This window comes from Phascolarctos cinereus, unplaced genomic scaffold (genome assembly GCF_003287225.1).
Source record: "Phascolarctos cinereus isolate Bilbo 61053 unplaced genomic scaffold, phaCin_HiC Scaffold_4;HRSCAF=312, whole genome shotgun sequence".
NCBI lineage: Eukaryota > Metazoa > Chordata > Mammalia > Diprotodontia > Phascolarctidae > Phascolarctos > Phascolarctos cinereus.
The window spans coordinates 93,909,605-93,923,222 of NW_027555847.1; the positions used below are offsets into that span (position 1 = coordinate 93,909,605).

Here is a 13,618-nt window from a genome sequence, read left to right on the forward strand (position 1 = left end):
AGGAGAGAGAATTTAAAAATTATTGGACTATCTGAAAGCCATGATCAAAAGAAGAGCTTAGACATCATCTTTCAAGAAACTATCAAGAAAACTGCCCTGATATTCTAGAACCAGAGGGTAAAACAGAAATTGAAAGAATCCAGTGATCACGTCCTGAAAGAGATCCCCAAAGGAAAACTCCTAGGAATATCGTGGCCAACTTCCAGAGTTCCCAGGTCAAGGAGAAAATATTACAAAAGCAGCCAGAAAGAAACAATTCAAGTATTTTGGAAACACAATCAGGATACCACAAGATTTAGCAGCTTCTACATTAAGGGACCATAGGGCATGGAATATAATATTCTGGAGGGCAAAGGAGATAGGATTACTACCAAGTATAACCTACCCAGCAAAACTGAGTATAATTCTTCAAGGGAAAAAAATGGACATTCAGTGAAATAGAGGACTTTCAAGCATTCCTGATGAAAAGACCAGAGCTGAATATAAAAATTCAACTTTCGAATATTAAAAACCATTTCTGTGGGCAGCTAGGTAAAGCAGTGGATACAGCACTAGCCCTGGAGTCAGGAGGACCCGAGTTCAAATCCAGCCTCAGACACTTGACACTAGCTGTGTGATTCTAGGCAAGTCACTTAATCCCAATGTCTAGCCAAAAAATAAATATACAAACTTTAAAAGAGAAAATAAAATAAAAAAACATTTCTTGTCTTTTGCAACTCATTTTACATATTTCTTTTTTAATTTTCAAGTTTTCTGTGCTTATTTTGGGTTTGCTCATGTTTCTAATTTTGTAAACTCTGTTACAATTCATTATCCCTCTCTATTTTTACCAATTTTTATAAGAATTTCTCATTTCTGATGATCCCTTCATTATCTAGAATGCCAACAGTCTCCACTAAAGGAAGAACCCTAGCCTAAAAGAAAAGATAAAGAAATTCATCTCCCTCCTTATCTTGAAGAGATGAGGGTATAGAGGGGTAGTATATTATGTACGCCCATCAGATATGGTTGCAGTGCTGGTTAGTTTTTCCTGTTTTTCTTTACCACAAAGAAAGCTTGCAAGGTTGAAGGGGGTGGGAGATTGGGGTGGGGGTCGCATCAACAGGCAGATAAAGAAATAACTGTGATAAGGAACTAAAAGATCAATAAAATTTACATTTAAAAAGATGTCTCAAAGGATGATGATATATGGGTCAAGGTGAGAAGTTGAAAAGGTTAGGTTTGGGTCTCAAATATCACTGATTAAGAAGAAAAAAATGATGAGTGGGATTAATGCTGAAACAGTCTTAGCCAATCACATGCATAAGAAAAAGTTTTTAACTTGCAAAGATAAGAGAAAAACTTAACATACACTTCAAAAATTAATCTGATTCATAAACTAGGTCTATTAATTACAGTTAAGAGGTGGAAATTTTACTTGATTCTTAAAATTACCATATGGTCAGCTGGTTCATTTGTCTTACTGTGAATGAATTACCTTAGGAGACACACTAACAACAAAATTTCAATTTTCTAAAATAAATAACTAAAGGGGAGGTTCAATTAGTAATAATATAACAACTAAAATTTACATATAATGCTTATTATGTAGCAGGAACTATGCTAAGCCCTTTACAATTATCTGATTTGAGCTTCTCAATAACCCAGGGAGGTAGGAGCTATTATTATCTTCATTTTATACATAAGGAACCTGAGACCACAGGGATTGACTCATCCACCTTCATATGGTTAGTAAGTGATGGAGGCCATATTTGAACTCATATCTTCCTGTTAGGCCTGGCATTCTATCCACTGCCACATATAAGCAATCAGTACTTATTCTGATTTTTAAGTATAATTCCTGAATAGTTCCTGTTAAACTAATAAATGAGAAAGCACTTTAGAGGGGGCCAACTCTTTTAGTAAAAACACTCATTAAAAACAAACTTCCAATTTGTTTATTTGCCTCGTTTATTAAGTTGAAAACTCCAGTGAACTCTAAACTTTGTAGACTCTAACAGCCATTGTATTTTCTTTTGTCATGTACAAGCAAGGAAATTAATCTGAAAACTGACAATGGAAGAAAAGGGAAGACAATCCAACGCAAAAAGCAAAAAACAGAAGTTCAGATTAACAGTATAACCTTTTCTTTAAAAAAGAAAAAAGCACTGGAAACTTCTTTTATAAAATATGAAAGAAAAATAATATTTTCTATTTTGTTCATGGAACGAATGTTTAAACAGAACTTGTACTGTTGAGAATAAAAATAACAAATCTTATTCTGTATGTAAATAAATGTGTAGAGCAGAGTTTTGTAACCTGGTATCCACAAAACCCTAATGGGTTTTATGAACAGATTTCAGGGAGCCCATGAATGTGGATGAAAAGGAAGTTACACCTTTATTTTCACTAACTTCCAAGTGAAATTTAACATTTCAATTACTTAGGAATGTAAGTGAGAAACATTATCCTAAAAAGGGCTTCAAAGGCTTCACCAGACTGCCAAATTATATATAAAATAAAAAAGGTTAAAAACCCTAGTGTAAAGAATATTGGAGGAAAAAATAATACAGCTACTAAGAAATGACATATTAACAGCATTCTGACATTCATTATATATCTGTCAAATTTCTATTAAAACATCTGTGTTTATAGTCTAATTTTTTTTAATACTGAAGCAATCTAAAAACTTCCAATTTGGGACCTTTTTCATACAATGAAGTAAAGAACTTCCTACTCTCACCAACAGAAAGCCTCTTCAAGAAGAAAACAGGGTTAAAATACACTTTGAAAAGCCTTCTTAATGCACTGGAAGAATATTTTTTTAACTTCGATGTTTTAGCAAAAAAAAGTCAACGTTACCTTTCCTCCTGTTGTCACTGTTTCTTCATCCTGCTCATCTGCAAGACCAAATCATGTAATTAATTATTATGTATGCACTCTCTCTTCTAAATTTTAAATTATAAGTACATTTAAAAGATATGATTTCAATAAATGCTTTTTTACTTAATGTGTAACAAAGAAAGAAAAAAAGAAATTTAACATTCATGTTAATTCATTTAATCAAACTTACAGAAAGAAATGGAAGCAGCAGAAATAAGCAAAAGCAGAAGGCACAGATAATTAAAACAGCTGAACAAGGTGATTTACACTTAATTACTGGTTCAAATGGTGCCTTAGCTAAAGGCTGCTAACAGCAGTACATGAAGAGACGTGTTCAATACTGCCATCTCCTAGGTTTTAGTTAAAGCTCAATGAAATGTTGGGTCCTTGTTGAAACGGGAAAAGAGATGAAAGAATCCATATCCAACACCATGAACAAAGTCTTAGTAAGAGAGCTAATAAGGCCTTCTACAGATTGGGTAAACAAGCCCCAAATCCTGCGTGTCTATACCTTTAAAGCATTTAAGTAATTTAAGTTAAACATATAAATGGCACTGCAAGAAACACAACAAAAACTTTGCCCAAACAAAACAAGAGTAGCTAGGGCAAACTGACTCACCACAAAAATAAATAAAAATTCTAAAGAAGCTTCTATACAATACTAGGCATAATGGGATATTAAAATAATATTCCTAAAACTAAAAACAATAGAGATACAATGGAGAAAAAATTAATGTCTAACTTTGTCATTAATGAGTAAGTTTGTTATTAACACCGATCTTTTTTCTAATTCATTCAACCAGGAAATCTCTTCAAGGTAATAAAGTCTCTGGTAAAGGCATCTTAAAGGCATCTTTTATATGTGGCTTACAACTTTGCACTACAATTTTATCTTAAGCAGAAACAAAAGCTCATCAGACTATCCATAAATATTTGATTTAGATAATGGAGACCCCATTATAATGGAAAGCACTGCATAGGAGAAAAATCTAGCTAATCTAAATCTAATTGCATTTTTATAGATAGCTACAGATTAGCATTTATGTAGCGCTTTAAAATTTGCAAAGCACTTTTCAGACATTCTCTTAAGATCCTCACAACAGCCCTCTGAGTTAGGAGCTATTGTTATTCCTATTTAATAGTTGAGGAAACCAAGGCTGGGGAGAGGTTAAGTGACTTGCCTAGGGTCACACAGCTAGAAAACATATGAGGCAGGATTTGAACTCAGATCTTACTGACTCCAGCCCCAGGGTTTTATCCTATGCACCACCTAGATGCCTATTTACCAAAAGGGCATGTTAAAATACATTCCAGAGAGATTATAGAAGAATATAATTTAAACAAGTGTATAAGCTGTTTGTATTTACCTAGATCTGCCACTGTTCCTCCTTTAACTGGTGTATTTTCACTGTCTTTCTTTGGGTTCACTGTAAGACAAAAGCAAACATTACAACAATAGATTACCATGTGTCTACTCAAACACATAAATGCTGTCTTGTCCGACAGTACTTAGACTTTACAAAGACAACAACTGTATCCTTTTTTATCTTTGTATCCCCAGCCCCAAAACATTGTGCCTGGCACTGTACTGTGGAAGGCAAATAAGAACTTACTGAGTAAATGATTTTCTACTTTTCTTGGTGTCACTGATTATGACAACTTATTGCTTCAATTTACTAGAGAATAATGACAGTAAACCCTTTGTTATCCTTCTATTTTCAACATATATAAGATAAATAACATATAAGTATAGACTGGAATTAAAGGAATAAATACCATTTTTAGGAAGTACCACTTCCTCTATGTTAGGTACTGGAGTTGGGTCTTCCATATCCTTAGTGAGGTCTTCTTGTTCATCCTCTTCTTTCTGACCTCGCCTCTTCCCATAGAGACTAGTTTGTCTAAAATAGATTAGATGCAAACATGATTCAATACGTTTCTCATTACACCAAATGGCTTTTAGTGCTCTACCTAACAATTAAAAAATACAAATAATTCATTTAAAAATATCTCTTAATGATCAGTCCGTCAAGCAGCAAACCTAGAGAAGAACATCCAAGATGTTACTGGTGCAAGTCTCTGGATTTCCAGATATTGTACCTAAAAAAGGCCTACAATAGTATTATAAAATGAACACTGTATCTTCTCTGACCTGAATCCACATTGACACACAAATGCTTATATTAATAACACTGTTCCTAAAGATATATTGATCTTTCTCCCCCTTCACTGAAACGCTGAGGCACTACAGATGTTACATACTGTCAGCATAGTCTGAACACTGGAACATTTTGATCAACAGCTCTTTTTCTTCTTAAAAATGTTGTTGAAAGAAATGGCTTGCTAGGTAGGGCAAAGGAAGATATACTTGGAAATGAATGTGATGAAGGGGAAAAAAAATTCATTTTTTTTAAAAGAATAAAATAAAAATTGGCTTACTACATTTTGCTACTTATATGTATCATTACAAGCAATAAAAACTGTATAGTAGAAACATTTAGTATTATACTCTGACAGCAGATGCCAATTCTGATTGCTCAATAAATACCCTTAGGGATAAGGCACCTAGTATTTCAAGCTGTAGTTGTTCAGCCATATTTCTAATTTAAAGTCCTTCAATCACATCAAAATGATAAATGCCAAATGAGTGGGACAGAAAATACATGATATGAAGGTCAAGGAACAGGAAGATCACCTTGGGCTGTGGCGGTCAAGGAAGGCCTCATGAAGAAGGCAGGATTTGACCAGTGCCTATGAGAAACAGGGTGGTGGGTTAGCAAGAATACTGGAATACACATCAGCAGACCTGGATTCTGGATTTATCTCTGCCACAAGCTAGCTAGATGACCCTGGACAGTTCACTTATCTCAGGAGCTCTGCCTCCTTGAGCTGTCAAATGAGGAGTTAGACTACCATCATCTTTAAGGAATCTTCTCCAGCTGTAAAATCATGAATTCTATTTAACAAATGCAATGAAGGCAAAGCCATGTGGGGCTGTCCTGGGGACATTAATAGGATGGTTTGGTTACAGAGGAAAGTCTGCATAGGTGAAAAACCAAACATAAAGGTGAAATTAAGGTCCTGATCACTTAGTTATTATTACCCTTTTTGAAAAGGAACCAAATTAGTCAAGTATCCTGTTCTTGCTGAGGACAAACAGAAAAATCATTGGAAAGATATAGCGTATGATAAACATTCTGCATTAAGTAACACTTTTAAATAACAGTACAAAGGACAGAGTTTGCAATCACAGGCTTTCTTCTTCCTTGAGTATGACTTCTCAAATATGTAACCATGAGGAAATCAAAGACAGAATCTACCATAGTGAATCACAAGTAGTCATATTCTATATGTATAAACTCAGTTACAAAGGTATGGCTACTTTTAGGTAGTTTTTCCAAACTATTTTAAGTGTACACACCAAAGGATTTCCAAACCCAAAATACCAACTGATTTTTATATTCTCTAGCAAAAATTCTAAAAACCTAAAGACATCTGACAATGCTTTGGAGTTTCTTGTAATGTGATTTTACCTGTCTACCAATTCTTACCCTTTCTTTCCAGTCTTTTTCCTTGATTCGGCAGGAGTAGGAGGTGGAGGAGAAGGTGAATGTTTTCTCTTTCTTGTACTTGCTGCTGCTTTCCTATCTCTTCTCTCAGGACTACGGACTGGCTAAAAGGAATATAAAGAAAAAACTTAATATCAACAGCAGCAAAATTTAGGGGAAGAGGTGATGAATTCTAGGGAGAGAAAGCCTATTCATGTATGAATTTCTGCTATTTTGAATATCCCTACATATATTCTAGGGCTACAATTGTAGCAACATTATTATATGCTGTAGCCATCTAAATACCACTAATTATAATGAAGACATACTGTGAAACACAATGAATTTGAAAGGGAAAAAAAAAAGGGAAGAAATAGAGTTAAAGGGGGCAGCTAAGTGGCTCAGTGGATAGAGTACCGGCCTTGGATTCAGGAGGACCTGAGTTCAAATCTGCCCTCAGACACATAACACTTACTAGCTGTGTGACGCTGGGAAAGTCATTTAATCCCCACTGCCCAGCCAAAAACAAACAAAAAAAGAAATAAGAGTCAAACAATGAATAAACAGCTCTTAATGAAAAATGAAGAAATATTAAACACAACTTGAGTTTTTTAAAAAGTAAATAAGAGTTTAGCAAACTTTTATGGAGAAACAGAAAAATGAAGAAAATAATGGATAACATTCACCACCTTTTAAGATAATAGCATGCTTCTGGATTGGAAATGTCCAAAGAATTTTCAAAAAATGTAAAAGTGAGCATTCATTCATGGAATATGAAATGGATAAACAAAACAGGTATTCTACCATAAATTATGTCATTAATTCAGCCCTGTTTTCCCACAATCTCACATTTTCAGTCATCAGGTTCTTTAAAAAATGGATATATTATTAGTTGCTTGTAAGACAACTTTATCAAAAACAGAATATTAAGATTCATGAATGGAATGTCTGTTAATTGCAGGACAGCTATTATTAAATACAGAAATCTACCAGTGAAAATTCTACAACATTAAGACCAATCTTAAGACTGCTATACTTGGTTTATTTCTATCTACACTACACTAGTAGCAGGCCAACTCTTTCACACAAAGATTTTCTGAGTGGCAGAACATTTAAATTACATTATACCAAATGCACAAACACATTTAACTTAAAAATTCCAACATAAACAAATAGATTTATCAAAGATAAGGCCATATTATACAGGTTATCCTAAATATCAAGACTAAAAGAAAGCAAGGAATCCTTGAAGATACCTCTTCATTCTTTGTTGAGATGCGCTGACGAAAACTAACTGGTTTCTTGTTCTCATCCACCTCATAATCTTCTTCATTCATCCATTCATTGAAAATATCAGTGTCTAAAATCCATTTTGCATGAACCTAAAAAACAAATCCCACAGTTGGCATTTACATAAATTAACAAAAAGGTCCAGCTTATTCTTGTACTGTATTGGCAAACCTAACCCATAGGCAGAGACCTCTAGAGTCAATAATTCAGCATGCTGTATTGGAAAAAGCTAGGAAGACTGGGAATCAAAGGCCTGGTGTTATGCCCTAGTTTTGCCACTAAGTAGATATGACTTTTAAGTCACATAACTTGAAAAAGTCCTTTCCCTTTTAAGTACCATAAGAAAGCCTTTACTATCAGGGTTATAATGAGAGAAAATGTCCAGGAAAAACTGTATATCAGGGAAACAGAGAACATCAGGTACATATGAAAGAAAGAAATAACAATGGAGATAAGTAATAATTGATAGAAAAAACAACTGGAAAAGAGGTAAAAGAAACAATATATCAGATGTGTATTTAGCAAGAAACTACAAGTAACAAAATACACTTGAAATTCTAATCCCTTGTACAAAATAAGCAAGAGCCAATAGAGCTCTTAGCAAAGTAGCAACATATATCAAGAAAATATACGTCAGTATGAAAATCAATGACAAGAAAAGAATAACGGGTACATAGGTATTTTTTGCTCCCACTAAATATGTGGGGTTGCTTTTTTATTTAACATTCTTTTTAATTTAATTCAACTTAATTTTGTTTTCAGTTTCGAATTCTCCTTTTTGCCTTCCAACACACTGAGAAGGCAAGAAAAACAAAACTAATTACAAATATGTATAGCCATATACAATAAATTCCTCCGTTAGCTATATCCAAAAAAGAGAAAGGGAAAAATAAAAGAAAATATGCTTCCATCTGTTATATGTGTTCATGAGATAACTGGAGGTAGATAGCACATTTCATCAGGAATCCTTGTAATTAGAGTTATGAAGTCTTTCAAAGTTATCTTTATAATGTTGCTATTACTGTATAAATTGTTCTACTCACTTCACTTAATATAAAAGAACACAAGAAAAAGATAAAACTCATATCATATCACTGAGTATAAAACAATAAAATCAGACAGAGGGAATAGGTGACAAGTTATTGATACAGACAAGAAAAATGGCACAGAGGCAAGATATACTTTTGCTGGAGGAAAGTAATTACCCAATTATATGCTGGAGATATTTATCAATAAATTCAAAGCATATGATAAATCCTTCACTTAATTTGCTAATGATAACTAGCAAGTAATTCTTTGAGAAAAGAGAAAGAGCAATGATATTAATTGTTATGCTAGACCTAATTTGGGTCCTAATAAGGGAAGAGCTTTTGTTAATGGAAACCAAGGGATTGTAAGACAAAGTTATCACTCGTTTTAGAGCGTGACATAGTTAAAGAGGGAATGCTGAGGAGAATCAGATAATCTAGACATAAACAAAACAGATTTTTAAAATTCAAGGAGGTGATGATATACAACATCTAAGAGTCTAACAGTCTAAAATGAAGTCTACCTGAGAAAAAAGCAACATGAAAATGAAAACTTGGCCATACTACAGGAAGTCATTTCAATTTCTTAAAAAGGCATCTAACAAAGGTGATACGGTTGCACACAAAAGTCTCTAAGGAACTCAAGGTCTATAAGGCGGAGTAGATTATACATGAATACACATGATATAAAAAGGTTTTTAAACAAACTAAATTCATCCAGGAGGGAAATAGTGGACAAGGAAAAAACCTTTATATCAAATAACTCTTAGAAGGGACTCAGATGTAAGATATGTAAGACAACTTTTATATATATATACACACACACACACATATATATACAATATATTTTATATATATAAATAATACATAAACCAAGACCCTTTCCTTAAAACATTATTGATCAAAATATACAGTTTTCAAAAGAATAACCATACAACTATAACAATGATATAAAAGGATACTCCATATCATTAATAACAAAGAGAAATGCAAATCAAAACAATGACATATAAATCCAGCAAATTAGCAACAATGAAAACAGGGAGAGAACAATCAATTTTAAAGGGGTTATGGACAGGCACACTAATAGATTAGTAGAGCAGCTATGTAAAACCATTCCAAGGGCAGCTAGGTGGTGCAGTGGATAGAGCACCAGCCCTGGATTCAGGAGGACATGAGTTCAAATCTGGCCTCAGACATATAACACTAGCTGTGTGACCCTGGGCAAGTCACTTAACCCCACTGCCTAACCAAAAAAAAAAAAAGGCAAAAATAAAACCATTCTAAAAAGCAGCTTGGAATTACGCGAATAAAGTTAACTAATATGTCTGTATCTTTTGACATATAGATTCTACTGTTAGGCATTTATTTCAAGAAAGTCACTGACCAAGAAAGAAGCCTTACTTACATAAGTTGAAATATTTAAAGCAGCCGTTTTACATGGTAGCAACAGACTAGAAAGAAGTTGATGCCTATCAGTTGGGAAATGCATAAAAAATTATGACATATGAATGAAATGGAATAATACAGTACTGTAAAACAGAATGAGTAAGACTAATTACTATAGAAGATGAGATTTTAGTGGGGAACTTAAGGAAGCCAGTAGATGGAGATAAGGAGGTAGGGTATTCCAGCAGTAGTGACAGCCAGAGAAAATGTATGGAGTTTAAAGAGAGTCTTGTTCATGGAATATCAAGGAAGCCAATGTTACTAGATCAAAGAGTACATGCCAGGAAATAAGGTGTAAGAAGAAAACTGAGAAGGGGCTGGGGGGTGAGGGAGGGGGTGGACAGGAAGGAATGGGTCACCTGGGTTTGAAAAGACTTTGAACATAACAGATAAGATTTCGTATTTGATACTAGAGACGATGCATACCCACTAGAATGTAATTATTATGATGTCCATATTATAGTTGAGGAAACTGAAGTAGGTACAGTATAAGTGACTTACTAAGAGTAGCAGCTAGTAAATGTCTTAAGGCTCAATGTTAATTCAGGATTTAATTCCAAACGCACAGCTGGTTTTAGTAATTTCATAATCACTTAAACTTAGTGAATTTACTTCATTTGTATTAAACTTGTTACTTTGACTAGTATAGCCATAAATGGTAATTATCATCATTTTGACTATAGTGGGATGGCCTAATTTTGCAAAACAGAATTTCTCCAAATGTTTTGTTATGTTTTCTCATCCTTTATCTATATTATGAAAGACATGTATTTTTAAAATTAGATTAACATACAAATGTTTTATAAATTTCATAAACCTCATTCAAATTTTACTACTGGTTTTTCCTAGAATTTTTCCATATTTCATGGAAATGCAAAAGGTTTCTCTAGGTTTGTTTTGTATCCCATTTTATTGATGGTACTGATTTAACTGATAATTTTTTTTAATCCCCAGAAGTATCCAAGGAAGCTTTACTATCATCTAAAAATAGAAATAACAGCTAGCATTTGTGCATTTATCATATGCAAAGACCTTTATGTTTATTGGTTTATTTGATTACCACAAACCCCCTGAAGGTGGTGTTCTCGGTGAACAAATGTGCCTAGGGTCACACAGTTGGTTAATGTCTAAGGATATGAATTCAGGTCTTTCTAATTTCATGTCCAGCACTCTATCCACTGTGCCACCTGTATTCCTACTTAATTTTGTTTGTGTGACTATTTCTTATACTTAATCAAAAGACAGTGGAAAAATAGGTACTCTTGCTTTTCAGGGGGTAGGGGGCTGATTCCAGTATTTCTTCATTAAAAATTATGAAAACCTTTTGGGTTCTGTATACTATTTGACATAGTAAGGGAAAAAAAAACTTTTATTCTTAATATTGTTAGGGTTTTAAAATTTATCTTTTATTATCAGAGGATTTTTTTGTATTTATTGCTAGCAAGTATCTTCTAATTTTTGTTATCAATGTTTTATGATACTTACAGTTTTCATAATATTTAGCCATCCTTACATTCCTGACATCAAATATGGTCTTAGTGAATTATTTTGTAAATATATTCTTGTAGCCTCTATGCTACTATCTACATCGTATTTTCTGCAGCAATAATCATTTGTGATATTTATAGTTTTCCTTTACTGTATTCCCTCTATCTAATTTCATGGGTAATTGTTTCGCATTCTCTAGCTCCTCAGCCGATATAAATATAAACATAAACATTCCCTTGAAGACCACTTCAGCTGCACAAAACAAGACTTTGGGATGTAGTACAATTTTAAAAATATAATTATATCTACTGTTGCTATGATCAGCTCTACAATATCATTCTCTCAAATTTTTTAAATATTTTGCTCACTTATTATTATTTTATTATGACCAACTATCTTGCTCATTCTTGGAGGAAAAGTAAAATATACATTCTCTCATGTTCATCAAACAGTGAGTTCTTCACTGCTTCTGTTTGTTGTTTCTCTGTTTCAAGGATATACTTTTCTGTTTTAATAACCATTTTTGGGGGAGGTTGGGGTGTCGGGTGAGGAAATCAGGGTTAAGTGACTTGCCCAGGGTCACATAACTAGTAAGAGTGTCAAATGTCTGAGGTCACATTTGAACTCAGGTTCTCCTGACTCCAAGGCTGGAGCTCTTATCCACTGTGCCACCTAGCTGCCCCTTTAATAACCATTTTTTGAATAGTTTTGGCTAGTTTTACAACCCTTTTGAAAAGCTCTTAATTAAAAATGTAGTTTAATCTTTTGGTAATGCTATGCCTCACCTTGCGTTTTTACTTTCTTCATTGGTTCTGTTGAAATTCTAGGGTTTTTTTTCCTCCAAATTATTTTATTATTGTCTCTTAAACATTTATCAAGTACCTGTTAGTAATGTGACTGGTGAAATGTGCTAAGTGTACAAATTTATTTACACAGTATTTTTTAATGTATCAGCTTAGTCCAACAAAGAGTATAGGATTCCACCTCTAATTATTTGCATCTTATTAATCTTATTCATGCAATGTCTTTTGTAGTTCCATTTATATAAAATTGTGTCTTGGTAGACCAACTTTCAGATGTTTTAATCATTTTTGGTTGTTTTTAGACCATCTTAATGTTTCTTACTGGTATTAAAAACTGTCTAGAAATACTGATGATTTCTGTGTGTTTGGTTTGCATACTACTACTTTACTGAAGTTACTGCCTCAGTATTTTGGTGCTTAATGAATGCCATGTTGACTGTTGTCCAAGAACAATCTATATCAAAGAAAGTTACCTCATTGGGAGTTCCCTGCACTGATGAAAGCAAAGGCTGTGAATGACCTTTCTTAAACAAAACAACAAAAAAAAACACAGTAAAAGGTTAATATGCTAATTATTTTCCTAACATAGAATCAGATGAAAATTTCTGTCACAAATTCAATTTCAACATCTTGTTATTTTATAAATATACTGTTATATTAACCCTTCAGGGATTTTAAAATTTGTGAATCAATGTTCCTAAGTGAAATGTGAACATAATTCTTTTTCTCTGATTGGCTCTCCCTAGTTTAAATATCAGAAATACATCCGTTTCAAAAAGCAAGTTAGTTGAGTGCCTTCCACCTCAACTTTTGAGAGTATTTTTTGTAGCATAGATATTAATTACTCACTAAATATTTTATAGGATTTGCCTGTAAATTCTTCAGGCCTGAGGAATCTTTTGCTCTAGAAGATCATTCCTGACTTGCTTTGTTTCTTTTCCCGAGATTGAGTTGCATTAGATCTCAATTTCCTATTTCACTGGTTTGAACATTTTATATTTTTGGAACTACTTCATCCACTTCTTCTGAATGCTCAGTTTTGCTAACACATGATTGTATAAAGTGGGTCCTGATGATTCTTTCTTATTAATTCTTATTAATTCCCCTTGTTCATTTACTTTGGAAATTTAAATTTCCTTTTTCTCTTCAT

General features: G+C 33.3%; 1 protein-coding gene across 4 annotated transcripts in view; it reads right to left on the minus strand.

Annotated features, from left to right (window-relative positions):
• Positions 1-13,618, minus strand: part of SMARCC1 (SWI/SNF related BAF chromatin remodeling complex subunit C1) — a 173,830-nt gene that overhangs the window by 97,625 nt on the left and 62,587 nt on the right. For all 4 annotated transcript variants that reach the window (XM_078152454.1, XM_020999002.2, XM_078152455.1 and 1 more), the window contains 5 exons: positions 7,667-7,792; positions 6,414-6,535; positions 4,639-4,763; positions 4,230-4,289; positions 2,842-2,879 (listed from right to left, as the gene is read on the minus strand). In XM_078152454.1, the coding sequence (XP_078008580.1) occupies positions 2,842-2,879; positions 4,230-4,289; positions 4,639-4,763; positions 6,414-6,535; positions 7,667-7,792 (471 nt within the window). The remainder of the gene's footprint in view (positions 1-2,841; positions 2,880-4,229; positions 4,290-4,638; positions 4,764-6,413; positions 6,536-7,666; positions 7,793-13,618) is intronic.